Source organism: Pleurodeles waltl, chromosome 9, assembly GCF_031143425.1.
Source record: "Pleurodeles waltl isolate 20211129_DDA chromosome 9, aPleWal1.hap1.20221129, whole genome shotgun sequence".
NCBI lineage: Eukaryota > Metazoa > Chordata > Amphibia > Caudata > Salamandridae > Pleurodeles > Pleurodeles waltl.
In genome coordinates, this window is record NC_090448.1 from 210,312,114 (window position 1) to 210,326,575 (window position 14,462).

General features: G+C 40.1%; 1 protein-coding gene across 1 annotated transcript in view; it reads right to left on the bottom strand.

Annotated features, from left to right (window-relative positions):
* ABHD6 (abhydrolase domain containing 6, acylglycerol lipase) overlaps positions 1-14,462 on the bottom strand; it is a 158,008-nt gene that overhangs the window by 114,677 nt on the left and 28,869 nt on the right. The window contains exon 3 of the mRNA XM_069206561.1: positions 12,276-12,432. Coding sequence (XP_069062662.1) covers positions 12,276-12,432 — 157 coding nt within the window. The remainder of the gene's footprint in view (positions 1-12,275; positions 12,433-14,462) is intronic.

Sequence of the window (14,462 nt, forward strand, 5' to 3'; positions counted from 1 at the left end):
TGTTGTGAGGTAATAACCAAGGTTACTAATCAAGTTCAACAAAATAATCCAGGTTGGTATGAAAGGGAAATTCTAAGTCTAAACCCAATATGCTACTGGGATGGGGCCAAGTGTTACCGAGATTCCACCAGATTCTACATTACTTTATAAGAAAACTTGTGGTGAAACAGGATCCAACTCAAACTGCTAGTCAAACCCACTGTCCTGTTTTGGGTATAAGCACACCTAATGGCATAGCTGTACAATTAGATTGTAACTAAGATTTAAGTGAAGCAGGACTGACAGAAGGGTGCATGTACATCAGATTCCACAGCAACGGCAGCTAAAACACAATTTAGATTTGACATGAACTGCATACCTACTAACATGCTTATTGCAGATTAATTTCACTTTTTAATCTATCAATGATATTTAGAAGATGTCATTGTAACTGTGGCAAATCGAGAAGATCTGTGCCAGCAAACTTCATAAGACTACAAACCATCTATCCACTCATGTCTCAGAGGGAACGTGTGGCATTTTGAATAGGGCCAACATCCTATGCCTCCCCAAAGACACAACTTAACCACCTCTAATGACTTGCAAGCAATTAAATGTTTACCCCATCAAAAATCTAAATGGAGAGATGTGACATACATTACATGCTCAGATACACTTAGCTCTCTCAGATTATGGACAATAACACAGCGCTTAGTTGAACAGTGAGTTACCTTGAAGAAGTTGCCAACCCTAAATAGCCATCTATAATTGGAACAAAATGCCCTTAACCAGTCACCCATGGAATTCCACAAAACTTTTATGAGACATTTAGGTATCAGATTGGGCACTGAATCGGCTTCCATTCATGAAGATGGCTATATACGAATTAGCTGAATAAATGGGAATGCTCAAATTCAGTAAATTCCATAGCTGACTCTGAAAATAATACTTTGGTTCCACATTGGAAGAAGCCTGGGTAATCAGATTTTCAATATATGGCATCATTCCCTAAGCTCCTCTCAAGTATGCTGTTGTAATATTAGAAGACTTTTACTTGTAGAATATATTCAAACTCTCTCTATGGCCTATGTTTGTTAATTGCCTTGGAACACAGCAGAGCTATGACTGCAGTTTGAATGAGGACGTATGGATTTATAAAAGTGTTTTAAAAAACAACCATATCATATGCATGCATTCAAGAGATCTTCCTTATTGGCTCCTTTACTAGAAATAATGATATAATGTATGGACAACCAGAAAAAACGTTGTTTTCAGCTGCCCGAGCAGGGATTTATCAGTACCAATAAACAAAATAAAAGTTATAACTAACATTAATCTGCCCCAGTAAACAATATAAAACAAAGAGATACTGGGCAAAATCCTTTATGAACTAGAATCAACATTAGGGGAACTTTGAGCGCCTTAGGTATTTTAACAGTGGACTTTTATGACAAATGTATTTTTAGACAGAGAGAATACCTTGCAAAAAGGGATGCATGTTATATGATCCCACCACAAATCCATCAACCCCAAATGAGATCCTCACCAGGGAGGGACAGGTTTGATTAGCTAAACTACCTGGGATATATGACCATTAATGGAAGATTTGAGAATTACTGTTCTTCTCAATTTACTCTTACATTATATAGGAGGAGTACAGTGCGGAAGTGCACTTTAGCCTACATTTCATTTTGACATAATTGTAGTGACTTCAAAATCATTGTGAGTTTAGAAAGCAAACTTCCTTTGCTATATTTTTTCTTCTGTAATTTGTGCCTATGAGACAGTAAAAGGAAATATGTCTCATCTCCATGAATTTTTTAAAGAGAGGCATCTAGAATGGAATAACAATTTAGGTAAGCATCTGGATAATCTTTGAATCAACCATCGGCTATAGGCAGCACTGGCCCTTTTAGAAGCACATGATCCTAATTTGGGAGCTTCACACAAACCGTTTTTGGTCTCTCTTCTTATTCCGTGCCTTATGTCTGCCACAAAATATAATTGTTCAGGCAATCCAAAATATAAATACATTTCAGACTCCAAGAATTTTGACTGGCAGGGTTGCTTGATTCAAAATATTTTGCAAGAATCCTACTGCTTAAAACTGAAGCCTTAGCACAGGAGAATAAACTGACTGAATCCAAACAGGTTTCCGCAGGAAACACTCTGCATTAGGCAACATTATGGCTCCAATACTAATGGAAATGAAGGAAAGAACATCAAAGGATTACTATTGTTTTCACGTCTACACATACTTTAGTGCAGAGTTTGATAAGGTTGACCTAAGTGACAGTGGTCTAAGTTTAATGATTGGAGGGTTGATTTCTCACATTTGAAACTGATTGAGGAACTTGATGAGGGTAAGTTGATTAGCCGGTGAAAGTAGCTAGCAATGCGGACCAACGTTGCAACAGTTAGCAGGATTAAAACAAGGCAGTGTTGGTCAACTTATCTTTCTGCTTTTCTATCACATACCTCTTAATTAAAGGAGGTAGATAGTTATTCCCTAAAACTGGACACTCATAATATAAATATTACTTATGAGATTCTAGTTGTGGCAATTCCTCTTGGCGTACAGAGCCTACAGATTACAACAGAATATACTATTTGACCGCATACCAAGGCTAATGATCACGTTTATTGGTTGATTGTCACCTAAGTTTGCATCATTTATAATTAACACAAAAATCAAGCAAGTCAATGATTATCAGCTATCACTATAGTAAAGAAGTTAAACTGGTAAGAACCAGTTGGAAATTTAGTTTAACTTCTTTACCACCACTAGCAGTAGCTGGTGAAATAAAACCTTTTACAGCATACTGTGGAGGGAAAACCCTTTTGCAACAAACTGTGGAGGGAAAGCTATGGGTGAAGGTGTAAGTTCTCAAAACACAAAAACTTTTGTTTGGTTCTGCAGTCTTTAGAGAACAACACAATAAGCACTTTGACTCGCTAAGTATTAAATGTAGTCACAAACTACTAAGACTGCTTATGTCCATTTCCCATAGTTTGATGTGACCTAAACTAGGCATCATTGTTCTTTCTTCTCTGGCTGGTCAGTGTCCTTTAGGATACATAAAGTCCTGTGCCTCGATGGACTCTAATCCTTAACAGCCACCATCCGCTCGAAAATAGGTAATAAAAATATGATACCCTAGACATAAATATGTAGAGTTCACCTGCAGTTGGTTAACAACTAACTTAATACTCAGGTAAATATACATGCATTGAGCAGTAATAAACTGTCAACTTTGCTAAAGAAAACCATTAAATAAATATAATTTCCTACTGATTTATATTCATGCTTAAAACATAAATATGCATACTGTAAGAAAAATACTTATTATTAAACAACCACTTATAGATTTAAATTTGAGGGCTCAAGTACAAAGCTATTTCTGCAATTACATTATATTGTTCAATCATCCAGATTTCTTTTGCACTGCTGCCTTTGGATAGGTTTGTGCTATAGAAATACCACACACATACATAAATACAAAGCTCATAGATGAGTATGGAAAATTCTGTAATGGCTTTACAGCCCTACTTATATTCAAACACACATTATATATTTTCCTTCCAATTATTTAATTCAGCATTAAATGCCACTTACTGAGTTTTAAGGAAACAATCAGATTTTCAATTCTGCTGTGCTTCAGTGGGATCTCACAAATGAAAATAAGCAGAGTGGTCCCTTTTCTTTGAGTATAACCACTGAAGTTTGGAACTTGGCTAAGAGAATAAAACGAAACACTTAAATTATAACCATAGCTAGTCCTCCTACCCAGCTCACAGCATTACTGCATTGGGCCACTGAAAGCATATTCTTGTAATAGAATCATTCCAATGGTGTATCTGGATGCAAGCAATGTGATTCTTAATTCCACTGTCTGGAGAATATATTAATATTTTTGCTTGGATGTAACTTATTACAAATGTGGTTCAATTACCATGATTAATACAAATTCTAATTTTTGAATTATATGGGCCAGCTTTTAACCTCTGGGCAGATTTATAATACTGTTGTGTTTTACTGTAAACACGTTTAGATGTGCTCAATAAAATTCGTACTAATATACTGCTTAACTTTGGTTTCAGCAGGGCCTCTAAGGGGAGTCAGACTTAACTACTGACCACAAGTATTTGAGAAATATAGCAGTGTGGGTGAATACACCTCCTAACTTTAGTGTAGTCCCCATATGGAAGTCAAGAAAAGTCAACGACTAGCACTAGCACGAGTTTTCTGTCCTCCAGCGGAAGGTTTTAATGAGCCACAGCTTTGATAATTAGTTCTTCAATGAAACTGTTCAATATATTAACAGAGTTGCCACTTGGATAAATGTACTGCATCAAAACCAATGTTTTATCTGTGGTACTGTAATAATATAAACACTCCTAGTGGTCTGTGAAAAGAGGGACAATCTAATTTCATAGTGTTTTGACTTTGTTGGGCTGCACAAAAATGCTTCATGAGGCTGTAACAGGGGAGCATTTGGTATTAAGGTTCTTAATACAGTTACTGCTTAACCAATCATCAGTTATCTATGCCATAGTCATTTGGAATGGGCATGTACAAATGAGATCATGATATTGTAGAAGACAATACGCAACCTGAGTTAAGACTAACTAAAAAGACATATTGTTTAGTCAAAAGTAAGCTTCTGTTTTTTCTATAACAAGGAAGGAGGTGCGTGATTGTAGCTCAAAGAGCAGTTTATTCCATTCTTTGGCAACAGCTACAGAGAACACTCTGTCAGCAAAATGGACTGTTTTATTTTTTGGGATGTCCAACAGGATGCATCCCGGCCAAGGCTTGCTGATTGTAGGCAGGTGGAGGTCCAGTGTCATTTGTGTAAGATGTTCAGGAAACTGAACTTTGTGCATGGCATTCATATATCTTTGTTGAGTGTTAGTTAAAAAGCTCATTAGTCAATGTTTTATATTCCCTTGATGACTGAGTCTTTCACTGATTTTGCAGAAAGAAGAGTTCAGTAATCGATATCCCATGCAGGCTAGCAACCATTAATCTGTATTGGTCCTAGGTTTACTACAATGGCAGCGATCAGAAATGTCAACATTGTGTTGGAGGCAGTTCCGAGCTGGGTCAATAAACAAAGCCTCAGTTGAATATACCCAGTGTTGTGAGGTGTCAACCTGGAATTCGGCTGCAGTTGTGAAGAGGATTTGATGCTGCCTTCTCACTGCATCCCATGAAGCTAAAGAATGCCTTTGAGAAGACCATTTGTCTCAACTGTTCAAAAACAATCTTTGCATTATTCCCCAGAGGAGTGAGACATTGAACAAACCCACAACTTTTTAGTTGTCTATGTGTGGAGTACTGACTATTGGACACAACTCACAATTTGTGCTGGGACACAATTCATTTTGCAAAATACGTACATGTCTCAGCAGTTACTTAAGAGGTGTTCTACAAGAAGGAACCGCGTAGGATGACCACAGATTTGGGGAATATCGAAGCCAATTGGGGGAGTTAGCTTGGTGTTTTAAGAATTTGACTCTCAAAGTCAAGCCTTATCAGATGCATTAATCAATTTGAGCATCTGTATCATTCAGTAGCTTCTATGGGCTCTGCAAAGGTAGTATCCCAAACATGTAACTGAACGGAGATGGGACCACTAGTCTAATTGTGTGTATTGTACCCCGTAGTGAGATCTGGATATTTCAACCACTGCATAAAGTGTTTTGAAGACGTTTCCAGAGGTTTCAATTTTTCCTCTAACATGTTGTATAGGCATGGTTTACTTTTATGCCCTAGTAGTTGAGATTATGGGAACTCAGGTGAAAGAGAATATTCAAAGGATTCATAGTATACTTGGTCATCAGCAATACCCTGCTTTTATCCCAATCATTTATAAGCCAAGAAGATGGAAATCAGCTACTCAGTGACATCACCTTCAGGACCGAGGACATCCTCAGGATATAGCATGAGTTGCTTTCCACCACTACTGTTGATGTACTTGATCAAAAGAGTTGCTGAGCAGCCATTGATTAGGGCTAGGAGGAAGATAAGAGGTGGCAGATGACAACTCTGCCTTGTACTCCTCCTCACATTGAATGGAGTAGACAAAAAGCATCTGCAGTAATTTGACAGGGTACTGCCATTTGACCTTGGTGATCAAGTGAGGGCGTACTCCTACATGTTTCAGTGTCTTAAACCGATAGCTCAATTCGACCTAGTTGAATGTCTTCTTAGTGTTATCCTTTACCAGCCATATGCACATATGAATGATATATTCTGGTAGTGGTTCAGAAAGGAATGGTTAGCTATGACTAATGCTTGAGAATGCCCATATTATGTTTAAACAAAATGTCCAGCTTTTCAGATCTGTCACAAACAAAAGTCCTGGTCTTGTTGAATTGTGTGAGCAATCTTGAGATCCTATAAAATATGTCTGACTTGCCACCAGTCTGTCACAGAGTGAAACCATCATCAATGTTAGCCCTCTGTGCTGTGTCAAGTTTAGCCCTCTGTGTCAATTATTCTTCAATGCCTGTCTAGGAAAGCACTTGGTACTGACAGTGACTTCAAGAAGAGAACAGATATATTTATTGTGCCAGGGGAGTCACTCAAAGCAAAAAAGGTGTGAGAGGTGTACAGCAACCACCTATAATTCTCATTCTGGAATCCATATTCCATTTTACACATCCTTTAGGGACAGGTCACTCAGATCGCTTGTCTGTGATTTGCAGACAAGAGTTCTGAGGGGTTTCTTTCCCTCAATCTAATGGGCCACCCATGCTGTAATGAGCTTCAAGAAAATACTTATGAGGGCCCTCCTAGACAATCTTGGTAAAGAAAGTAGTGTTTCAGGTGCTATGAAGTATCTAAAAACAAATCACCTACTTTGAGGCAGAGAGCATATGGTACATCAAAAGTGACAGTCAGTAAACACCATGAGCAGACAAAGATGACGTTGTGAGATAATTTGATCACAGACTTGTAACGGACTTGCAACCAGTGGACTGATGCTCCAAAAAGTTAGTACTGGGATGCGTCACTACTCAAATGTTTGGTAGTAACTAATAAACTTCACATGCTGAGCTTTTACTTACAGAAGCTATGCCTACTTTTATCATCTGTAAGAATGTGAATCTGATCATTTGAAAGCATCGGAGGTGAGGGGAGTTATCAACAGTCAGCCATACAGTAGGAGTGAGCGAACAAAACCGGCCAGCACCATGTGATCGGTGAGTGTTAAGTGGGGGGGATTATGCATGGTACCAACATGTCAGCATAGCATTGTGACTTCAGTGCAATTGTACCTGAAATGGAATCTGGGAAGGCAGAAGACTGTTATGAATGGAGATTTTAGACTGTACGATTTAACAGTCAACCCCCTTGGGCATCTATCTTCCAGGGCTCGCCTTTTTGGTTTGTCTCTGCCAGCCTCATCTCTTTGAAGATGCTCTCCTTCAGGGGCATTATGCTTTGTACTGAGGCTATCCATTAAGGAGGCTTGTAGAGAGTTCAGTCATTTTTTCAGTTCCCCACGCCAAATCATTTCTCTAGTTGTAATCAGCACTGTAGCAGGGTACAGAATGTTAAAGGGAGTATCTCGCTTTGTCAGGGTCAGCCTTAGAGTTATCCTCCTTATGAAGTTAGCTGCTTGCAAGTAGACAAACTATGCCTATATCATAGTGTCCTTGTAGGTAGGTAGATATGCCATAGATTACAAGCTATGATGGACCATGGCAAGTTCTTCTCTGCTGGCTTGCAGGAGTGAGGAAACATTCAATCTAAACTTTCAATGGCAGAGCACACTGTGTCTCCAGCAGGGACATCAGGATACCAGCAATAAATTGTTTTCCTTCAAGTTTTCAGATTACCTAAAAAACATTCTTTGTCTTCTCAGTGTGTTTTTTAGAAAATTCCATAACCTTTGGCCCTGGGATACAGTTCATGTGGTCCTTCACTGTCTCTCGTCTTCTCTGCAAAATAAAGATGCTGCTGAAAGGTCACTAGCAGGCACAGCAAAAGACATATCAGGCAGCACGATTCAGTACTTACGTTTTTCCCTATTTCTAAATATAACAGTTCTGCTGATTTGATGCATGGTGATGAAGCAGTGACACTCTCATTGTGGATGCCTAAAGGAAACAAGGTACCTGGAAATGAAATACTGACTGCTAGTCTCCATTTCAAAGATGGCTGTCCGTGACTTGCCTGATTCAAAAATAACTATCTCAGTGTGCACTAGGATCCCAATCAGGTGTCCAATCAATGGTGACCTTAACCATCAGGTAGGCCAGTACCTGAACCAGGACTGTTCTGTGTTTCCTTGATGGCCTCCATATCTCAATGTGGCACTTTTCAGTGGCTCCTGCACACCTCAGTTAAGGATAGATGAAGAAGCAAATTGTTGTGTTTATTATAGTGCCGGGACTCCAATGCGACAGCAAGGGTATTTCACATGGTATACAGACAAGACAAGAGCAGGAGGGCTGTGGTAGCAGGTAAGGCAAGTGACTGATGATGCTCTCCAACTGCATCTGGAAATACTTCAGTGACTCTTTTCTTGTGCAGTATCTCCACTGGATCATGGCGCTGAGCTGACTTGCTTTCACAGGTGGGATTCTTTGAGATGCACTTGATTCTAGTGGGTAATAATGCCATCTCCAAGTAGGTCAGTAAGTGTAGCAATGATGCAGCTCACTAGGCGGTGATTCTGACCGCGGTGGGCAGCGGTTGCCGCCCGCCTGGCGGGAACCGCCAAATGGCCGCTCTGCGGTCAGGAGACCGCAGATGCCATTCTGGCTTTCCCGCTGGGCCGGCGGGCGACCGCCAAAAGGGCGCCCGCCGGCCCAGCGGGAAAGCCCCTGCAACATAGAAGCCGGCTCCGAATGGAGAAGGCGGTGTTGCAGGGGTGCGACGGGTGCAGTAGCACCCGTCGCGATTTTCACTGTCTGCAAAGCAGACAGTGAAAATCTTCATGGGGCCCTGCTAGGGGGCCCCACGACACCCGTTCCCGCCATCCTGGTTCTGGCAGTGTAAACCGCCAGAAACAGGCTGGCGGGAAGGGGGTCGGAATCCCCATGGCGGCGCTGGAGTATTCCCTGGGCCAGGGGAAAACAGGCGGGAAACCACCGGTTCCCCTTTTCTGACCGTGGCTTTACCGCCGCGGTCAGAATGGCCCTGGAAGCACCGCCAGCCTGTTGGCGGTGCTTCCGTGGTCCCCGGCCCTGGCGGTCATGGACCGCCAGGGTCGGAATGATCCCCATAGTGTTTAGTGTCCAGCTGGCAGTTTCTAAAGGGGTCTTAAAGTAAAGAGAGCATTGTGCTGAAATTTCTAAAAAAGGCAGCCATCATCAATGTGGCCAAGCTACGCCTGATTAGTTAATTATTTTTGTAGATGTAAGAATCCTGAGTGAAGCTCTCAGTAATTCTTGGGGAAGAGGGTGGGATGAGGAAGTCTCAATGCAGCCTAGCTATTCAAATGACTATGACTAAAGACTACATACAACCTGGAGAGTCAAATTCAAGCTCCATCTAGACCAGTAGCTATGTATAATATTCACAGTGGAAGTTTTAGATTTCTATGGATTTCACAAATAATTGCAACAGTAGTAGAAGTTGCAAAAGCCTTTAGCACATTTTCAGTTTTTCTTTTTACTGGGCAATATGCTCAGCTAACTAAGCAGTGTTGCAGATAAACATTAGGCTACAACACTTACTCATAAACTGCAGTCTCTATTTGAAAAGGTGGAAAGGAAACAATGATATGCTGAATAAATAATTGCAATTAAAAGTATGTGAGTGAACTCAAAGCAGGAAAACTAATTACACTGACATGTTTTCTAATAAGGTAATTTAGATAATTTTGACTTTTTAAAGGTTTATGTATTGAACTTTCAAATAAACATCAATGCCACAAAACACAAATATTTACTGAATGTGTCAGTAAATGTATTTAAAGTCGGGAAGAGAAGATGGAGCGATTATGTCACTGCTGTGATTTGTGCATAATACTAACCAGAGCAGTGCCGAAAAAAGCTGAACGTTGACAGTCTCTGAGAACATGAGCATCTGTGCCATCCATTCCATTCGTCTTTTGTTCATGAAGGTTTACAAAGTTCTGATTTTTGGCAACAGTTTTGGGGATCAAAGTGATTCAAACTGTTAACTAGTGTCCAAAGACACAACCTTTTGCTGTCCCGTGAGAGTGGGGAATTTGAACTATCTACTGGAACCGGTAGCAAGTGGGGGTGCTGCCTGGACATCATGTGTCGAGGCCTTTGCTGGTAGCCACAGCTCTATAGTTTGTGGGGTGTAAAACTGCACCCAAGGGAGATGAATACTACCCCACCCACGTAAATAAAGTCCTTATCCTTGCAGCAAAAAGGCCGCAGAGTTTATTGTTTGTTGTGTGTTTCTAATATTTGTGAAGTTTATGAGCATAACGTTTTGCAACTGAAAACAATCAGAACTTGCATGCACGACTAACACTTAGCCAACCCTACTGGTGCACCTGTTGTTATCGCCCATTCATGGACATTTGCTTTGTTAAGAACATCTGCTGCAATAGTAAGGATGGATGCTGCTCACTGCTTTCTTTGTTTCCAGGACTTCTGGAGGAAACACAAGATTGCTCATTACAGCAGCTTCCTGGAAAATGTATCTGGTTATCTACACATAGACAGTGATCATTCATTACATGAGGGGAGATGAAGATGGGGAAAGAGTGTGACTTAGCCTCATTCCGGACACTTAGGTTCTGGACGATGCTCTGACTACCAGTGGTCATTGCCAAACTGCCTAAACTTCAATATATAAGCTGGACATTTCCTCTGGCCTACTGAGCTGCAGGTAGACCTGGGTCTACATAGTCCCAGCTGCAATTGGTGCTTCTACATTGTAGAGCTTAGTGCAACCTCTTTTGGAGGTCTGTTGGCTACTCTGCCGCTGGCTCGGTCTGCAGAGAAGCCACTAACTACCCCAAGGAGTTCAGAGATGAGGACACAATGCCTTGAAACCTCTACTTTGGCAGGGCCGGAAGGAGGGCTGAATAAGGACCCTATACCTACAAGTGTAGATGAGCTAAGTGGTGACTCATACTGGCTAGCATGACCTTTCACTGTTGTCTTTTCTTTTCTGACACTGCAAAGGTTCTGTTACAGCAGCCGGTTGTAAGGCGTTGCTAGTGTTTGTGGGCCTGCATCCATTCATTGGGTCATGCAGAAGTCATAACCCATCATAATCGAGGTTGGTGCACTCTGAGCGAAAAGCCAGGGAACAGGAGACTATAGGGCACCTAGATAACAAGCATACTTTGGGCAACCAACCCCACTAACTCTAACTTTCTAAATTTCAAGGCACGATTCCCTTTTTGTAGGTCACCAGGTGCTCTATGTGTCATTTTCCCTGTTTTTCTTGGGTTCTCTATTCTATGAGGTATTCACGGACACCATGGCCCCAAACAGTTTACATTACCAACCTGTAGCAGACAAACTCCATTTTGGTGAAAGTACTGTAAATTTTCTATGTTGTAATGTAATAATCTAGGTCGGCTAGTGATCACTGTAAGTGTACTGCCTTCAAATACTGCTTTATTTTACTAATAGTTTTGTAACTGCATTACAGTGGTATTGTGCTTTTCACTGCATTAATATGCCACTGTTCATCAATCTGTTTAGGTTGTAAATACTTTTAACTGCTAAACTGTGTTACATTATTGTATTTTCTATTTTTTATGTTCTGCCATTTACCATTTGTACTGTAAATATATTTATATATTCTTGAATTGTCATTTATGTGTTTTGTAGGCACAACTCTGCCTGTGCACTGACACCTTCATTGAAACAGTGACAATTGTGCTGTGTGTGCTATTGTAACTTTACACCTTCTCCTTTGAGCTTGACTGGTCATCCATGACTGTCAAGAGAGCTTCATGGAAGCTTAGTGAAGCTACATTCCTCTTCCAGATGCAGGACCCAGGTTTGGTGTGTGTGTGTGCCCCCTAGCATTCTCACCTTTTAAGTTCCTAGTGAAGAATTTGATTCCTGCAAAGGATAAAAAATGTGTCCCCAGTTCCATTATGTTTTCTGACAATGAATACTAAGTAGCTTATTTCAATTCACACCTTTCCTACCTTGTAGACAGAAAATGATACCACATTTTGCATGTATTTAATGTGATTACAGGTGTTTCAACTTGCGATATTAGCCAAAAAAATCATTAACACAATGGGGAATGTACTAACACCAGAAATTGATGACAGGCTAGAACAAGCTTCTGTCTCATGTAATGCCTTTTTGCTACTGATTCAGGGACCCACCTTAACTATAGTCAACCACATGTCTTTGTGTGCAGAGAAGCCATGCAGCATCAGAACCGAAGGCTTGGGACCAGGCTTCCCTCGATAAGAGTAGCAAAATTGGTAGTTCCCATGGTTAGAAAATCGCACTTGCATACCAAGAGCTCTTCTCCAGTACCTGTATAAAAAATCATAAGAAATATTTAAGTATTTCCTTTGTGTAGAAAAAAAAGACTATGGAAATAGTATATCTTTAGAAAACAGTAACAATTACCTTTCCATCCATGGTATAGAAAATCAGCAATAAAATGTACTTTCATGCATGCATTCATGAAAGTGCAGTAAATCTTTGTAAATGTCAAATATTTATTGGGTATGAACACCAGGATAAGAAAGCTCAATTTCACTTACTAGAATCTGACTCAAAAGTAAAGACTGGGATAACAATGACAGATGTTGAATTCTGTATTCTAGAACACGGATTTATTGGAGAAATCGGTGTTCCATAACAATGGAACTATTGCCATTATCTACTACCTAAATATTGCATTTCCAAATTGCTAGTTCTAACAACTTTTAGCTGTAATTTATTTATGGTAATTTCCAAGCAACCGTCTTGCATGACTCATACAGACTGACATTTAATAATGTTGTTCATTCAAATGATCAATGGTATAGTTTAAAATAAATATACAGCAACGCCTTTGTTTGTAGACAGGGTTAAATTTTGATTATGGTGATCAGTGTGGCCCTCTACTCAGAGGAGTTAACTAGTCTAATGATTCACTTATTTTAATCTGACCATGGAACTAGCTAGGGAAAATGTGGAGCAATATCAATGCAACCGGAATCACATAGGAGACTAAAATTGTATTAGTTGTGACATTTACTGAACTATTGTATGGGCTGTTACTGGGATGTTGTAAATGTCCACAGTTATGATTCTGCAGGTTATATATCATCTACTATTAACAGTTCACTATTAGGTTCACATGAATTCTTTTACTGTCTCCCTTTAAAAACGACATCAAATTAATCAATCCAAATGCAGTGTGTATTCCTGTTTAAGACCACTGTCCATATTTATACTGCAACAATAGAGATGGCACATATGCTTTCCAGGCACAAGGCTCATAGGAATGACTCATTTTACTGAAGCCATATAAAGAAGCATTTTTAAAGAGAAAAAAGGGAGGGAAAATTACCAACTTTGCAATGGATAAAACAATTGTGATGTTGCCCCTTACAAACAATGTATATGAATTTGAGTCAGGGACCATTACCAAGTTGACGGTCTGACTCTGATGGTGGCTTGCAATTTGGCAAACAATATGTTCTGACTTTCATCCAAGGTCATTTATTCAAAAATGAGTATTTTGAAACCAAAGAGTCACAAAAAGGATTAAGGATAAACAATTATCTTGAGCAGCTTGTGTTACAAAAATGCACCATGGAGTTAGAGGTTACGTTAAAAAGGGACCTGTGTTATGTTTGGAACACACAGATAGTAAATCTGGACTAATAAATGCACACATTAACTTAAATGTCAGGATCTTCCCATCCTGCCACCAGAAAATGATCTGTGGGCTTGCCTACATCGCAGTCACTAGGTTGTATGCTCTGATGTTCATTCAGAAGCTTTCATAATTATATTTGAAACCAGATCCAGTTCAGATTCTGTTATGGGCTTTGCTTCTCATTTGTGGCACTAGCATGTCTTCCCTAGCATGGCTTCCCTGAGAGCTGGGGAGGGTCTTCAGTGAATCTATTTATACTTTGAACCCTGTATTATCACCTAAAGCATGCCCTTACATTCCTTTCTATGTCTTCCTGCCTCTTTCACACACAAGATCCATTGCACATTCCATTTCGGAGTTTAGTTCTATCCACTGGTGTAAAGAAATATCTATTTTTTGCACGATCCCCCCAGAGTGTTGGACTGATGCTGCTGGTTTTTGACTCTGAGAGTGCACTGAGGCCTGCTAAACAGACCTCAGGGTCAGTGCTCTGACCCTTAAAAGTTCATGATTGGCTTGTACCCAATTGGTATATTTTTGTTAACTTATAAGTCCCTAGTGTATGGTATTAGGGGTACCTAGGGCCTGTAAGGTAATGTGTCCCACTAGGGCTGCAGCACTTATTATGCCAACCGGAATGTGAGAATGTGAAAACATGTCTCCCAGCCTGCCACTGCAGACTGGCAGACCA